The following is a 15,162-nucleotide window of genomic DNA, read 5'->3' on the forward strand; positions in this document are numbered from 1 at the left end:
TTGTTTCTATGTATTGGGTAGCTGCTAAGTCTCCTTGAGTTGATAGAGTGACCTTGTGTGGTAGGTGTCCTATAGGGCTCAGTGGCTCAGCCTCCCCAGTCACCGGAGGTGGACACTCTTGGTGCTCCCTTTTATGGGCTGTGTGCACAGTCTTGTTGTAGTTGAGCCTTGACTGCTGTTGGTATCATTGGGAGGAATTGACCTCCAGGCCAGCTGTGTCTACAATGGAAGAGCTGCTGTACAGGAGACACCCTCATGGGGCAGTACTTGCTTCAGTGGGGCTTTGGTGCTCACTGAGTCTGCCCCTTGAGTGTGTCACTTATGGATGTGAAGAATTGTAATCTGGTATGGTCTCACACTGACCACTAGGTACACTGGCTCTTGGATCTCCCAGGAGGTGCAAAGTCAGCCACTGCCTGGGGCCACACAGCGGGAGCTACAGAGACATCTGCAGATTCTTCCTCTTTGTATTGAGTTTGCAAGTGCCCAGATGAGGCCCAGCTGTGTAGCAAGGCAGGCTGCTGCTACTGCTGCCTGTTTGACAGGTTTTAGGCAAAAGGACAGGCCATTCATATGCAAAAGCTACTGTGTACAACTTGGGTGAGGTTGTGAATTGGGTGGGGTGAGGTCTCAGGGAATCTCCTGGGCAGAGCAAACAGCAATGGCTGCCAATCAGCCCTGCACTGGAGAGGTCCCCACGCAGGGAAAATGACCTCTGTGAGCACCTCTGTCTGAAAGAAAGCTGCCCTCCCATTCCTGTCCTGATGCCAGACAGTGCGGTTTCTCCCCATATGTGTCTGGGTCCCCCAGAGTCTTGCTCTGAACTGGAGTTCAGAGCAAGTGGGAGCTTGTATCTCCCTCCTGATTAAAAAAGCAGTGCATCTGGGTGCCAGCCCATTCTGCGCTTCTGCACCTCCTACCAGTCTCAGTGCACTTTCTTCTTTACCTCTAGTTGTAGAACTTCCACTCAGCCAGCTTTCCCATGGTTCTGGAAGATAGTTGTTCTTTTAGTTGTAATTTTGGTGTGGTTGTGAGAGGCAGCAAGTACAGGTGTTTGCCTATGCTGCCACCTTGGTTCCTTTCTGGGTATTTTCTCATGACTTACATTTAAGTATTTTATTTATTCATTTTGAGTTTATTCTTGGCTATAGTGTAAGTTGTTGTCTGGTTATAATTTTTTCTGCATGTACCTCTCTAGTTATCCCAACAGCATTTATTGAAGAGATGGTCTTTACTCCATTGTATGCTCTTGCCTCCTTTGTCCAATATTAATTGAACTTACTGGCTTGTTTATTTCCGTGTTCTCTGTTCTATTCTATTGATCTATATGCCTGTTCTTGTGCCAGTACCGGGCTGTTTTGATTATAGTGACTTTGTAGTATTGCTTGATATCAGTATTGTGATCCCTCCAACTTTGTTCTTTCTCAAAATTGCTGCGGCTATTCGGGGTCTTTTTTATTCCATAAAAATTTTGGAGTGTTTGTTCCACATCTATGAAAGGTGACATTGGTGTTTTGATAGGGATTATCTTGAATCTATTGATTGCTTTGGGTAGTGTGGACATTTTAATGATGTTAATTCTTTCTATACTTGAACAGGTTATATGCTTCCACAAGAGGTTTGTATCTTCCTCTATTAATTTTTCAATGTATTGTAATTTTCTGGGTGCAGGTTTTTTACCTCCTTGGTTAAGTTTATTCCAACGTATCTTGTTTATTTTTTTGTTGTTGAAATGGCAAATAGGTGTTTTTTTCCCATTTCTCTTTCTGAGAGTTTATTATGGGTGTATAAAAATGAGATTGATTTTTGTGTTGATTTTGTGTCCTGCTACTTTGATTAATTCATTTTTTAAATCTAGTAGAGTTTTAGCACAGTCTTTAGGTTTTTCCAAGTACAATGTCATGTCCTCTGAGAATTTGAAATTTTACTCCCTTCTTTCCAATTTGGGTGCTTTTGATTTTTTTCTTCATCTCTGAACACTGTGGCTGGGACTTCTAGTACTATTTGGAATAAGAGTGGACATTCCTGTCTGTTCCTGTTCGTAAGGGAAATGGTTTTAGTTTTTGCCCATTGAGTATGATATTGGTGTAGGTTTGTCAAATATAGACTATATAATGTTGAAGTATGATCCCTCTATTCTCATTTTGCCTTGAGCTTCGTGCTGTCCTGGTGCATGTGGATCAGTGGTTGAGCATCGACCTATGAACCAGGAGATCATTGTTCGAATCCCAGTCAGGGTACATGCCCGGGTTGCAGGCTTGATTCTCAGCGTGGGGCATGCAGGAGGCAGCTGATCAATGATTCTGTCTTAGCTCATCATTGATGTTTCTATCTCTCTCTCCCTCTCTTTTCATCTCTGAAATCAATAAAAATATATATTTTTAAAAATCAGTGCTGTATTTTATCGATGCTTTTTATGCATCTATTAGAGGCCTGGTGCACAAAATTTGTGCACGGGGCGGGGGGGGGGGGCGTCCCTCAACCCAGCCTGCACCCTCTCGCAATCTGGGACCCCCTGGCCTGCACCCTCTCCCAATCCAGGACCCCTCCTAACTGCTCGCCTACCTGCCTACCTGATCACCCCTAACCACTCTGTCTGCCTCCCTGATTGTCCCTAACCATTCGCCTGCCTGCTTGATCTCCCCTAACTCCTCTGCCTGCCTGTCTGATCACCCCTAACTGCCTTGCCTGCCTGCCTGATGCCCCTAACTGCTTGCTTGCTTGCCTAATTGCCCCTAACCACTCTGCCTTCCTGCCTGATCACCCCTAACTGCTTGCCTGCCTGTCTGATCGCTCCTAACCACCTCTGCCTCAGCCCCTGCCGCTCTGGCTTCAGCAGGAAGGACATCTGGAATGATGTCCGGAAGGTTGTTTGGCTGTCCAGCCTAATTAGCATATTATGCTTTTATTATTATAGATTATAGATTGATATGATGTGATTTTTAGCCTTCATTTTGTTTATGTGATTTATCACATTTATTTACTTGGGAATATTTTACCAATCTTGAATCCCCAAAATAAATCTTACTTGGTAATGATGTATCATCTTTTCAATGTATTGCTGGATGTGATTTGCTAATAGTTTGTTGAGGATTTTAGCATCTATGTTCATTAGGGATATTGGCCTGTAATTTTCTTTGTAGTGTGATTATTTTTTTATTTTGGAATTAAGATGGTCTCATAAAAATAGCTTAGAAGTGTTCCTTACTCTTGAATTTTTCAGAGTATTTTTCGGTGAATACATGTTCTTCTCTGAATGTCTAGTAAATCTCCCCTGTGAAGTGGTCCAGACTAGGGCTTCTTCTAATGTACTGTTGATTTCTTACAGTATTATTTGTTTTTTTGTCTCTCCATTTTAGCTGTCTCTTTGTTTCCATTTATTAGATAGAACTTCTTCGTCTCCCAGTCTTTGTGGGGTGGCCTTATATAGAAAGTCTCTTATGTGATTTAGTGATGGAGCCCCTTTGAACACCTGAGTTCAATGTACTAGGAATGTCCCTTATGTGGGTTAATTTAGCTCTTCTGTTATAATTGGTATTGATTGCTGATGCATTATTTGAGGGTGGGGTCTCCCTTTAGGCTTGTTGACTCTAAGGCTCAACCCCTATCATGTAGTGCCAGCTGTTATACAGGTGCTTACAGAGCAAAACAATGCCAAACCAAATAACAACATGACAAACAAATCAAAACAAAAATGGGGGGATAAGGACACATTTGTAATACCTTAATCAATAAGTTGGGGGGGGCAAGAAAGGCTGAAAAAAAAGAGAAAATGTAAGAAAACAAACAGTACTAATTGGCTAGAGACCCAATTAATTAGAAGGGGGAAAACCAAAAAGGAGAATATGGAAGCAAATAAGGAAGAGAAATAAAGTTAGGATCTGGATTTGTGGAGTTCACTGAATTTTGCAATGGTATTGTTTATTCTGGCCCTTGGTGTGTTGGTCCTGGGCCTCCTTGGAGGTTCCCTGGTGCCAGTCAATGTGAGTCACTGTCTGCTTGGTCCTGGCCAACCTGGCTGAATCCCACCATGGTGGAGATTGTGGGGTTGTAGCCCAGATACTGGGTATGCCCTGGGTATCACACTCTGAATGTCCCTGTTCTGTCCTGTTTTCCCTGCCCTCACAGAACTGAGCTCTGTGGGGCATCTGGTCTTGGTTAAGATGGTTTGAACAGACTCGTGTTGGGAGTGGCATCTGTAGCATGTAGGACAGATGGGCGGGCCCTTGTTCTACTCCAATGTCTCAGCTCTGCCTGGTTTGCTTACACCCCTTTGCTACCACCACAAGCATGAGGCACTTTAAAATATTAATAACAAATAAAAGAAAATGTTAAAATTCAGCCCAGCGTGACACTCCAAACTTTCAGTGCCACTTGCCCCTTCTAGGTGTGGCATCTGTCCTGGCTCCATCTAATCAGGCCCAATGTCTGAATCTCCTGCACCACCAGACCTACTAGTATATGTGCATATTTCCAGGCCAGCACCATTCCCCCTTGCCTGGGGTTGTTGCAAGGGAGGGCAGAAACAGTTGTTCTGCTGGTGGGAGAAAGGGTACTTCCCCTGCACTCCAGTTAGGTAGAACTGATCTTCCTTCCTGGTGCTTACTGTCAGTTCAGATCCTGTTCTCTGCTAACAGTTCCCACAGATCTATAGCTTTTTCATTTTCCACCTGGCCCTCAGTTCTAGCAGCATTCTCCCAGACAAACACCTCTCAGTTTTGTACCCTGACTTCTGGTAGTAGGTTCATGTGGCGCAGACCACTGTGGAGGTTAGCAGCAAGGTGGGTGCACTGGGTCACATTAGTGGGGCCAGAAGTGCTTGGTTATTGCAGAAGGGCTGGGTGCACTGAGTTGCAGCAGTTGTGGGGCCTGTTGGCGGGGGGGAGTCACAGCGGTGGGACAGGGTGCATCAGATATGTTGTGATGGGTCATGGTAGTGAGTTCAGGCAGCCTGAGGTGCTGAGTTGTGGTGGCTGGGCCAGGTGCACCATGCTGCTGCAGAGAGGCTGGGGTCCCTATGTAACAGTCATTCCATGCAGAGTCCTCCCAAGGAGAACCCTCTACCCAATATCTTTTTATTGGAACATTTAAGCCATTTACATTTAAAGTGATTATTGATGGATACTTATTTAATGACATTTTATTCTTTGTTGTTGTTGTTGTTGTTAATCCTCACCTGAGGATATTTTCCCATTGAGTTTTAGAGAGTGGAAGAAAGAAGGAAAGACAGAGAGAAATATGGATGTGACAGAAACACATCAATTGGTTGCCTCTTGCATGAGCCCTGACCAAGGCCTAGCCAGGGAGGAGCTTGCAACCAAGGTACATGCCCTTGACTGGAATTGAACCCATAACCCTTGGGTCTGCAGGCCAACGCTCTATCCACTGAATCAAACCAGCTAAGGAGACATTTTAGTCTTTATAACTGCTAAAGAAGAGCTGTTAACACTTTTTGTAATGCTGGCTTGGTGATAATGAACTCCTTTTGCTTTTTCTAGTCTATAAAGCTTTTATTCCTCATTCAATTTTAAATGATAGCATTGCTGGAAATCTAATGAACAAAATAAACTGATGAACAAAATAGATACAGAGATATAGAAGCATGGAACTGACAGATGAATCTCAGAAGGAAGGGTTTGGGGTGGGAAGAGAGTAACTAAAGAAGTTATATACATATATGCATAACCCATGGACACAGACAATAGTGTGGTGAAAGCCTGGTGGGGGCGGTAAAGGGTGGAGTGAGGTGACTGGAGAATGATGAAGATATCTGTAATATTTTCAACAATAAGGATAAACTTTAAAATAGTTTTTAAAAATTAGTCTTGTTAGTTGGCCCTTGCTTTTCCTCACTTTGAATATTTCATGCCTATCCCTTCTGGCCTGAAATGTTTCTGTTGAGAAATCAGTTGGAAGTCTAATGGAAACTCACTTATAGGTAACTAACTCTTTTTCTTTTGCTGCTTTTAAGATTATCTCTTTGTTTTATCATTTCCCATTTTAATTATGACCTCTTTGGGGTCATCTTGTTGGTTCTTCCTGTACTTCCTGGACTTGTGTATCTTTTTCCTTCACCAGGTTATGGAAGTGTTCGGTCATTATTTCTTTAAATATGTTCTAATTCTCTTGTTCTCTCTCTTCTCCTGCTGGTGTGCCTATGATGTGAATATTGCTATGCTTCATGTTGTCCCAATGATCACTTAAACTATCCTCTTTTTAAAATATTTTTTTCTTTTTAGTGTTTGAGTGGGTGTTTTATACTACTGCTCTTTCAATTTGGTGATTTGATTCTCTGCATCATTCAACCTACTGTTTATTTCTTCCAGTGTATTCTACATTTCACATATTATATTCTTCATTTCTGACTGGTTATTTTTTATGGTTTCTATGTCCTTTACATGCTGTTGTAGTTCTCACTAAGTTTTTTGCAGTTCATACTAAGTTATTTGAGCATCCTTATAACCATTTTTTGAACGTTGTATCTGGTAAATTGCTTGCCTCCATTTCATTTAGTCCTTTGTTTTTTTTTTAGGTTTCTCTTGTACTTTAATTTCAGGCATGTTTCTTTGTCTCTCCATTTTGGCTGCATGTCTATGTTTATATGAGGTGACAGAGAGTTTAGAAGGTGAAGTATTTCATTCTCCCAGGCTGATCCCATAATGAGGAGAATTCTTCTCCCAAGAAAGATGGCATCTGCAGTGTGGGAGAGGGACTCAGGACAAAGATCCTGGCAGCTTTCCCTTGAACTCTTTCCCCAGAGCCAAAAGCCTCACAAAACTCTAGACACCTTTGCCAGGGTGAATGGCTGCAAATGAGATTTCATGTGTTTTCCCTCTAAGAGGGCCCCTGTGCCTCTGGTAGTGACTTGTCTCTCTGTGGCTGACAGAATACCCTACTGATTTTTATAGCTAGAAGTTATGTGGGCTCTGGTGCTCTGGACTTGGGAGTCTGGCATGTGGTTGAGACCCTTCATTCCTCATTGGGAACCTTTGCAGCTGAGATATCCTTCCAGGATCACAGCTGCTGCTGGTGGGAGTTTTGCCAGCTCTTTTCTCATCTCCACTTTTCCTACAAGTCTCAATGTGGCTCCTTCTGTAAATCCTCCATTATAAGACTTCTGTTCAGCTAGTCTTCATTTGATTATTCAGGTTGATTATTCTATATTTTAGTTGTAATTCCAGTTTGGTACTATGGAGGGTGAATGTAACATCTACCTACTCTGCTGCCATCTTGGGTCCCCATACAACTTTTAAAAATGAGAATGAAGAAGTTCACTCACTCTAAGTTATATTAAATGAATGATATCCAACTTATAGTAAATAAAAATGAATGAAGGTGAAAAACTATGTGTAGAATACTGCTATTTGTGTGAAAAAAGCACACTCTTTGGGTGCTTTTATATATATATATAAAATTTGAAATGATACAGAATAAACTCATGGCAGTGTAACATTTCTTTCTTTTTTTTTTTAAATATATTTTATTGATATTTCACAGAGAGGAAGGGAGAGGGATAGAGAGCTAGAAACATCGATGAGAGAGAAACATCGATCAGCTGCCTCCTGCACGCCTCCTACTGGAGATGTGCCCGCAACCAAGGTACATGCCCTTGACAGGAATCGAACCCGGGACCTTTCAGTCCGCAGGCCGACGCTCTATCCACTGAGCCAAACCGGTTTCGGCAACAGTGTAACATTTCTTGCTTTCAGGGAGGGAAACTGTATTGCTGAGGAACAGAGATAGAAGGGAGACTTTCACTGTACAATTTACACCTTCAAATTTTGAACCTTGTATTTGTATTATTTTTCAAAAGAAATACAGTGGAAAAATTTTGACATATTAAAAATCCCATACATATTTATATAAATATATAAAATAAGAATATTCGAATGATACACATCAAACACCAAACCAAACAGGTATTATAGCTTAGAAAGAGAATGTGGAAAGTTAGACTTCTGTGTGTGGTGGATATTTACTTTATGTTGCTTAAATTTCAAACTGAGGTTTCCTAATTATACAAATCAACCACATAAAAAAAGTTTTATACTATAGGGCACTGGACCAAGATAGTACAGCTTTTTTTTAAATTCAGCTATAATATATGAAAGTTTCAGCCCTATTAACATGTTTGTACCATAATTTCCTTGAGTCTTTTTTAAAATAAATCTTTATTGTTCAGATTATTACAGGTGTTCCTCTTTTTTTTCCCCATAGCTCCCCTCCACCTGATTCCCCACCCCACCCCATGCCCTTACCCCCCACCACTGTCTTCATCCATAGGTGTAAGATTTTTGTCCAATCTCTTCCCGCACCCCTCACACCCCCTTCCCCCTGAGAATTGTCAGTCCACTCCCTTTCTATGTCCCTGATTCTATTACATTCATCAGTCCATTCTGTTCATTAGATTTTTTATTCACTTATTTTTAGATTCACTTGTTGGTAGGTATGTATTTGGGGTGCCAGAAGAAGAGAGAGTATTTGTTGTCATTTTGTTGTTCATAATTTTTATCTTTACTTTTTTCTTCTTCCTCTTTTTAAAGAATATCCTTCAGCATTTCATATAATCCTGGTTTGGTGGTGATGAACTACTTTAGCTTTTTCTTGTCTGTGAAGCTCTTTATCTGACCTTCAATTCTGAATGATAGCTTTGCTGGGTAGAGTAATCTTGGTTGTAGGTTCTTGCTATTCATCACTTTGAATATTTCTTGCCACTCCCTTCTGGCCTGCATAGTTTCTGCCGAGAAATCAGCTGACAGTCGTATGGGTGCTCCCTTGTAGGTAACTAACCGTTTTTCTCTTGCTGCTTTCAAGATTCTCTCTTTGTCTTTTGCCCTTGGCATTTTAATTATGATGTGTCTTGGTGTGGTCCTCTTTGGATTCCTGTTGTTTGGGGTTATCTGTACTTCCTGGACTTGTAAGTCTATTTCTTTCACCAGGTAGGGAAAGTTTTCTGTCATTATTTCTTCTAAAGTTTTCCGTCATTATTTCTTCAATATTTTGCTCTCTCTCTTCTTCTGGCACCCCAATAATTCGGATGTTGGTACTCTTACAGTTATCCCAAAGGCTCCTTACACTATCTTCATATTTTTGGATTCTTTTTTCTTTTTGTTTTTCTGGTTGGGTGTTTTTTGTTTCCTCATATTTCAGATCTTTGGTTTGATTCTTGGGGTCCTTTGATCTACAGTTGAATTTCTGTATATTTTTTATTTCAGACAGTGTATGCTTAATTTCTGACTGGTCCTTTTCCAGTTTTTTGGCATTCTCATTAAGGTCCTTGAAGGTTTCACTAAGCTCCTTGGAGGTCTCATCAAGTTTCTCAGCGGGTTTTAGAAGATTCTTGAGTAACCTTATAAATGTGGTTCTGAACTCTATGTCCAATAGTTTGCTTTCCTCCATTTCTTTCATTCGTGACATGTTTCTTTGTCTCCGCATTTTGCTGCTTCCCTGTGTTGATGGAGTGGTTTTCTGTGGTAGGTGACCAGTGATTCAGCCTACCACCTGAGGTTGACACTCTTGGTGCACCCCTTTGTGGGCTGAGTGCAAAGTCTTGGTGTAGTTAAACCTTGATTGCTGTTAGTACACTGGGAGGAATTGACCTCCAGGCCAATTGGCTGTGAGGACCCGCTGTGTCTATAATGGAAGAACTGCTGTGCTGGAGACACGTTTATGGTGCAGGACTTGCTTCAGTGGGGCTTTGGTGCTCACTGAGTCTGCCTCTTGAATGTGTCACTTATGGATGTGAGTAGTTGAAATCTGGTGTCGTCTCACCCTGACCACTAGATACACTAGCTTCTGGATCTCCAATGGGGTGCAGGTCAGCTACTGTCTGAGGCCACCCAGCAGGAGCTACAGTGAGAACTACAGTTTTCTCCTCTTTGCTTGGGGTTTGGAGGTTTTGGAGCTGTCTGACCAGAGCTGCAGTTTGTTAGGTTAAGCTGCAATAGAGCAGACCATTTATATGCAAAAGCCACTGCATGGAGCTTTGGTGGGTTTGTAGATTGTGCAGGGTGGGATCTCAGGGAGTCACTAGGCTAGGGCGTGGCAAACAGTGATGGCTGCCAGTCGGCCATCTCTGTGTCTCCGTGTTTCCAAGTCCCCGCGTCCCGCGCCCCAGCACAGTAAACAATGATTGCTGCGTGCACCTCTGCAAGAAAGCCACCCTCACTTTCCAACCCAATAGCAGACAGTCCAGCTTCTCCCTGTAGGATTTTGGGTCCCCAGAGACTGGAGTTCAGAGTAATCAGGAGCTTGTCTCCCTTTGGGTTGAAAAAAGCAGCGCACCCAGTCGCCCGCCTCCAGCCTGATTTGCACGCCTCAGTACCTCAGCTTTTCAGCGCTTGTGCATGTCTCAATGCTCTTTTCTCTTTCTTTCTAGTTGTAGAACTTCCACTCAGCCAGCTTTCCCGTAGTTCTGGGTGATAGACGTTTTGTCTTTTAGTTGTAGTTTTGAAATTGTTGTGTGAGGCAGCAGTTTAGGTGTTTACCTATGCCGCCATCTTGGTTCCTCTCCTTCCTTGAGTCTTTCTGATGGATCAAGGTAATAAGACCTTGTGTTCACCACTAAAACACAAAATCCAATATATAGAAAATGAATCATAGAATTGTACACTTTAAGCATATAATTTTATTAACCAATGTCACCCCAGTCAATTAAAAACATTACTAAAGGAAGTAATCAGCCATGGCTGGTATGGCTCAGTTGGAGCATCATCTGGTACATCAAAAGGTCGCAGGATCATTTCCCTGTCAGGTCATATACTCAGGTTGTGGGTTTGATCCCTGGTAGGGGTGTGTGTGGGAGAAAACTGATGGATTTTTCTCTCTCACATCGATGTCTCCCTGTCTATCTTAATTCCTCTCCCTCTAAAATCAATTTTTAAAAGTTTGTAAAAAGGAAGTATTAAGACCTTACTATGCAAGTACTCGAAATTAAACAGTAAACTAACCTTTAATCTTATAATGAAGTCTGTGAAGAATACTGAAACTTCCCATATAGGAGGCAAAGAATATACAAAGAAAAGCAGTGGTGAACCACTTTTAAAATTGTCTTAAAGGTACAACTAACATTTCAATAGTGTGCATTCTTTGGAGCTACTAAAAAGACCTTGTGATTTAGAGCCAGTAATACACTTTTTATTTTATTTTTTATTATTTTTTTTAAATAAATCTTTATTGTTCAGATTATTACAGGTGTTCCTCTTTTTTTCCCCCTAGCTCCCCTCCACCTGATTCCCACCCCACCCCATGCCCTTACCCCCCGCCACTGTCTTCATCCATAGGTGTAAGCTTTTTGTCCAGTCTCTTCCCGCACCCCTCACACCCCCTCCCCGCCGAGAATTGTCAGTCCACTCCCTTTCTATGTCCCTGATTCTATTATATTCACCAGTCCATTCTGTTCTTCAGATTTTTTATTCACTTGATTTTTAGATTCACTTGTTGGTAGGTATGTATTTGATGTCATTTTGTTGTTCATAATTTTTATCTTTACCTTTTTCTTCTTCTTCCTCTTCTTAAAGAACACCCTTCAGCATTTCATGTAATCCTGGTTTGGTGGTGATGAACTCCTTTAGCTTTTTCTTGTCTGTGAAGCTCTTTATCTGACCTTCAACTCTGAATGATAGCTTTGCTGGGTAGAGTAATCTTGGTTGTAGGTTCTTGCTGTTCATCACTTTGAATATTTGTTGCCACTCCCGTCTGGCCTGCATAGTTTCTGCCGAGAAATCAGCTGACAGTCGTATGGGTGCTCCCTTGTAGGTAACTAACCGTTTTTCTCTTGCTGCTTTCAAGATTCTCTCTTTGTCTTTTGCTCTTGGCATTTTAATTATGATGTGTCTTGGTGTGGTCCTCTTTGGATTCCTCTTGTATGGGGTTCTGTGCGCTTCCTGAACTTGTAAGTCTATTTCTTTCACCAGGTAGGGAAAGTTTTCTGTCATTATTTCTTCTAATAGGTTTTCAATATTTTGCTCTCTCTCTTCTTCTGGCACCCCAAAAATTCGGATGTTGGTACGCTTAAAGTTGTCCCAGAGGCTCCTTACACTATCTTCATATTTTTGGATTTTTTCTTTTTGTTTTTCTGGTTGGGTGTTTTTTGTTTCCTCATATTTCAGATCTTTGGTTTGATTCTTGGGGTAGGTTGATCTACAGTTGAGTTTCGGTATATTCTTTATTTCAGACAGTGTATGCTTAATTTCTGACTGGTCCTTTTCCATTTTTTTGGCATTCTCATTAAGGTCCTTGAAGGTCTCATCAAGTTTCTCGGCGGTTTTTAGAAGATTCTTGAGTAACCTTATAAATGTGGTTCTGAACACTATGTCGTCCATTAGTTTGCTTTCCTCCATTTCTCTCATTCGTGACATGTTTCTTTGTCTCCGCATTTTGCTGCTTCCTTATGTTGATGGAGTGGCTTTGTGTGGTAGGTGACCCATAGGGGCCAGTAGCTCAGCCTCCCCAATCACCTGAGGTGGACGCCTTTGGTACACCCCTTTGTGGGCTGAGTGCAAAGTCTTGGTGTAGTTAAGCCTTGATTGCTGTTGGTACACTGGGAGGAATTGACCTCCAGGCCAATTGGCTGTGAGGACCCGCTGTGTCTATAATGGAAGAACTGCTGCGCTGGAGACACGCTTATGGTGCAGGGCTTGTTTCAGTGGGGCTTTGGTGCTCACTGAGTCTGCCTCTTGAATGTATCACTTATGGATGTGAGGAGTTGAAATCTGGTGTCTCACACTGACCACTAGGTACACTGGCTTCTGGATCTCCAATGGGGTGCAGGTCAGCTACTGTCTGAGGCCACCCAGCAGGAGCTACAGCAAGAACTACAGTTTTCTCCTCTTTGCTTGGAGTTTGGAGGTTTTGGAGCTGTCTGACCCGGGCTGCAAGTTTGCTAGGTTAAGCTGCGATAGGGCAGGCCATTCATATGCTAAAGCTGCTGCTTGGAGCTTGGGTGGGTTCGTAGATTTTGCAGGGCGGGGTCTCAGGGCGTGACTAGGCTAGGGCGTGGCAAACAGCGATGGCTGACAGTAAACCGGCTCTGTGGCTCCGACCCTGTCCCTGCGTCCCGCGCCCCAGCACAATAAACAATTGTTCCTGAGCGCAGCCCTGCAAGCAAGCCTCCCTCACTTTCCGACCCCACAGCAGACAGTCCAGCTTCTCCCTGTAGGAGTTTGGGTCCCCCGCGTCTCCCCAGAAACGAGTTCGGAGTAATCGGGAGCTTATCTCCCTTCGGGTTGAAAACAGCAGCGCTTTCAGTCACCCGTCGCCAGCCCAATTCGCCCGTCTCCGTACCTCAGCTTTTCAGCGCTTGTGCACCCCTCAATGCTGTTTGCTCTTTCCTTCTAGTTGTAGAACTTCCACTCAGCCAGCTTTCCCGTGGTTCTGGGTGATAGACGTTCTGTCTTTTAGTTGTAGTTTTGAAATTGTTGTGCGAGGCAGCAGTTTAGGTGCTTACCTATGCCGCCATCTTGGTTTCTCAGTAATACACTTTTTAAAATCTGGTTAACTACTACATTACATAGTAGTTGTGTGAATTGGCATAATCAATTAACCTTATAGTTAATCAACTATTCCTATTTTATCAGCAATCTCACAAATTTATTGAAAAATTAAATAAGATATTATGAAAGCACATTGTAAACTCTATAGTGCTGTGAAAATACTATTATTATCATTTTTATCACCCACAGTGGCAGAGTTAATAACAACTGGCTACTGCACCTTCCCCCATATTGTCATAAAGGATATTTTCTCTTTATTCTCAGAATCGCATGGCAACTTTTCAAACATGAAACTTCCAGAAAGTTGCTGGTTCAAAATTTGGCATTATAATTGTTTCTCTCACTGCATGGGAAAAACAATTTAAATTTTATAGTGATAATAAAAAATTGGGTAATAGGAAAACAAAATGGAAATTTAATTTTGAGCATTATGTCTTTTTGAACTCTTAGAAATGGACAAAAAGATAGTGTGAACACATTTTCTTTTTTCTTAAATTTCAGTTATCTACCTCATATTCTACCATGCCATCTTTGTGTTCTTTACCTGGACCTACTGGAAGTCTATTTTTACACTCCCTCAACAGCCAAATCAGAAGGTAAGAAAACTTATCCTACATAATAAAGAGGTAATATGCAAATTGATGGTCACACTCTTGCACAAGATGGCTGCCCCCATGTGGTCACAAGATGGCTGCCACAAGATGGCTGGCAGGGGAGGGCAGTTGTGGGCGATCAGGCCAGCAGGAGAGGGCAGTTAGGGTCAACCAGGCCAGCAGGGGAAGGAAGTTGGGGGCAACCGGGCCTGCAGGGGAAGGAGGGCAGTTGGGGGGGGGTGACCAGGCCTGCAGGGGAGTGCAGTTAGGGGTGACCAGGCCAGCAGGGGAGGGCAGTTGGGGGTGACCAGGCCTGCAGGGGAGGGCAGTTAGGGGCAACCAGGCCTGCAGGGGAGGGCAGTTGAGGGGGACCAGGCCTGCAGGGGAGGACAGTTGGGGGCAACCAAGCCTGCAGGGGAGGGCAGTTGGGGGCAACCAGGCCTGCAGGGGAGAGCAGTTGGGGTGAACAGACCAGCAGGGGAAGGCAGTTGGGGGCGACCGGGCCTGCAGCGGAGGGAGGGCAAGTTGGGGGGGACCAGACCTGCAGAGGAAAGCAGTTAGGGGCAACCGGCCAGCAGGGGAGGGCAGTTGGGGGCTACCGGGCCAGCAAGGTTGGGCAGTTGGGGGCGACCAGGTCTGCAGGGGAGGGCAATTGGGGGCGACTGGGCCTGCAGGGGAGGGAAGTTGAGGGGACCAGGCCTGCAGGGGAGGGCAGTTAGGGGTGACCAGGCTGGCAGGGGAGAGCAGTTAGGGGTGACTGAGCTGGCAGGGGAGGGCAGTTGGGGGCAACCAGGCTGGCAGGAGAGGGTAGTTAGGGGTGACCGGGCCAGCAGGGGAGGTCAGTTAGGGGCAACCAGGCCAGCAGGAGGGCAGTTGGGGGCTATTGGGCTGGCAGGGGAGCAGTTAGGAGTCAATCAGGCTTGCAGGGGAGTAGTTAGAGGGTGATCAGGCTTGCAGGCAGAAGTGGTTAGGGGCAATCAGGCAGGCAGGCAGGTGAGCAGTTGGGAGCCAGCAGTCCCAGATTGTGAGAGGGATGTCTGACTGCCAGTTTAGGCCCAATCCCCTGGAGGCTAAAC

General features: G+C 43.6%; 1 protein-coding gene across 3 annotated transcripts in view; it reads left to right on the plus strand.

Moving 5' to 3' along the window:
* Nucleotides 1-15,162, plus strand: part of ZDHHC15 (zDHHC palmitoyltransferase 15) — a 441,448-nt gene that overhangs the window by 125,138 nt on the left and 301,148 nt on the right. For all 3 annotated transcript variants that reach the window (XM_080652621.1, XM_080652622.1, XM_080652623.1), the window contains one exon: nucleotides 13,995-14,089. In XM_080652621.1, coding sequence (XP_080508747.1) covers nucleotides 13,995-14,089 — 95 coding nt within the window. The remainder of the gene's footprint in view (nucleotides 1-13,994; nucleotides 14,090-15,162) is intronic.

Source organism: Plecotus auritus (assembly GCF_963455305.1).
Source record: "Plecotus auritus genome assembly, chromosome: X".
Classification (NCBI taxonomy): Eukaryota; Metazoa; Chordata; class Mammalia; order Chiroptera; family Vespertilionidae; genus Plecotus; species Plecotus auritus.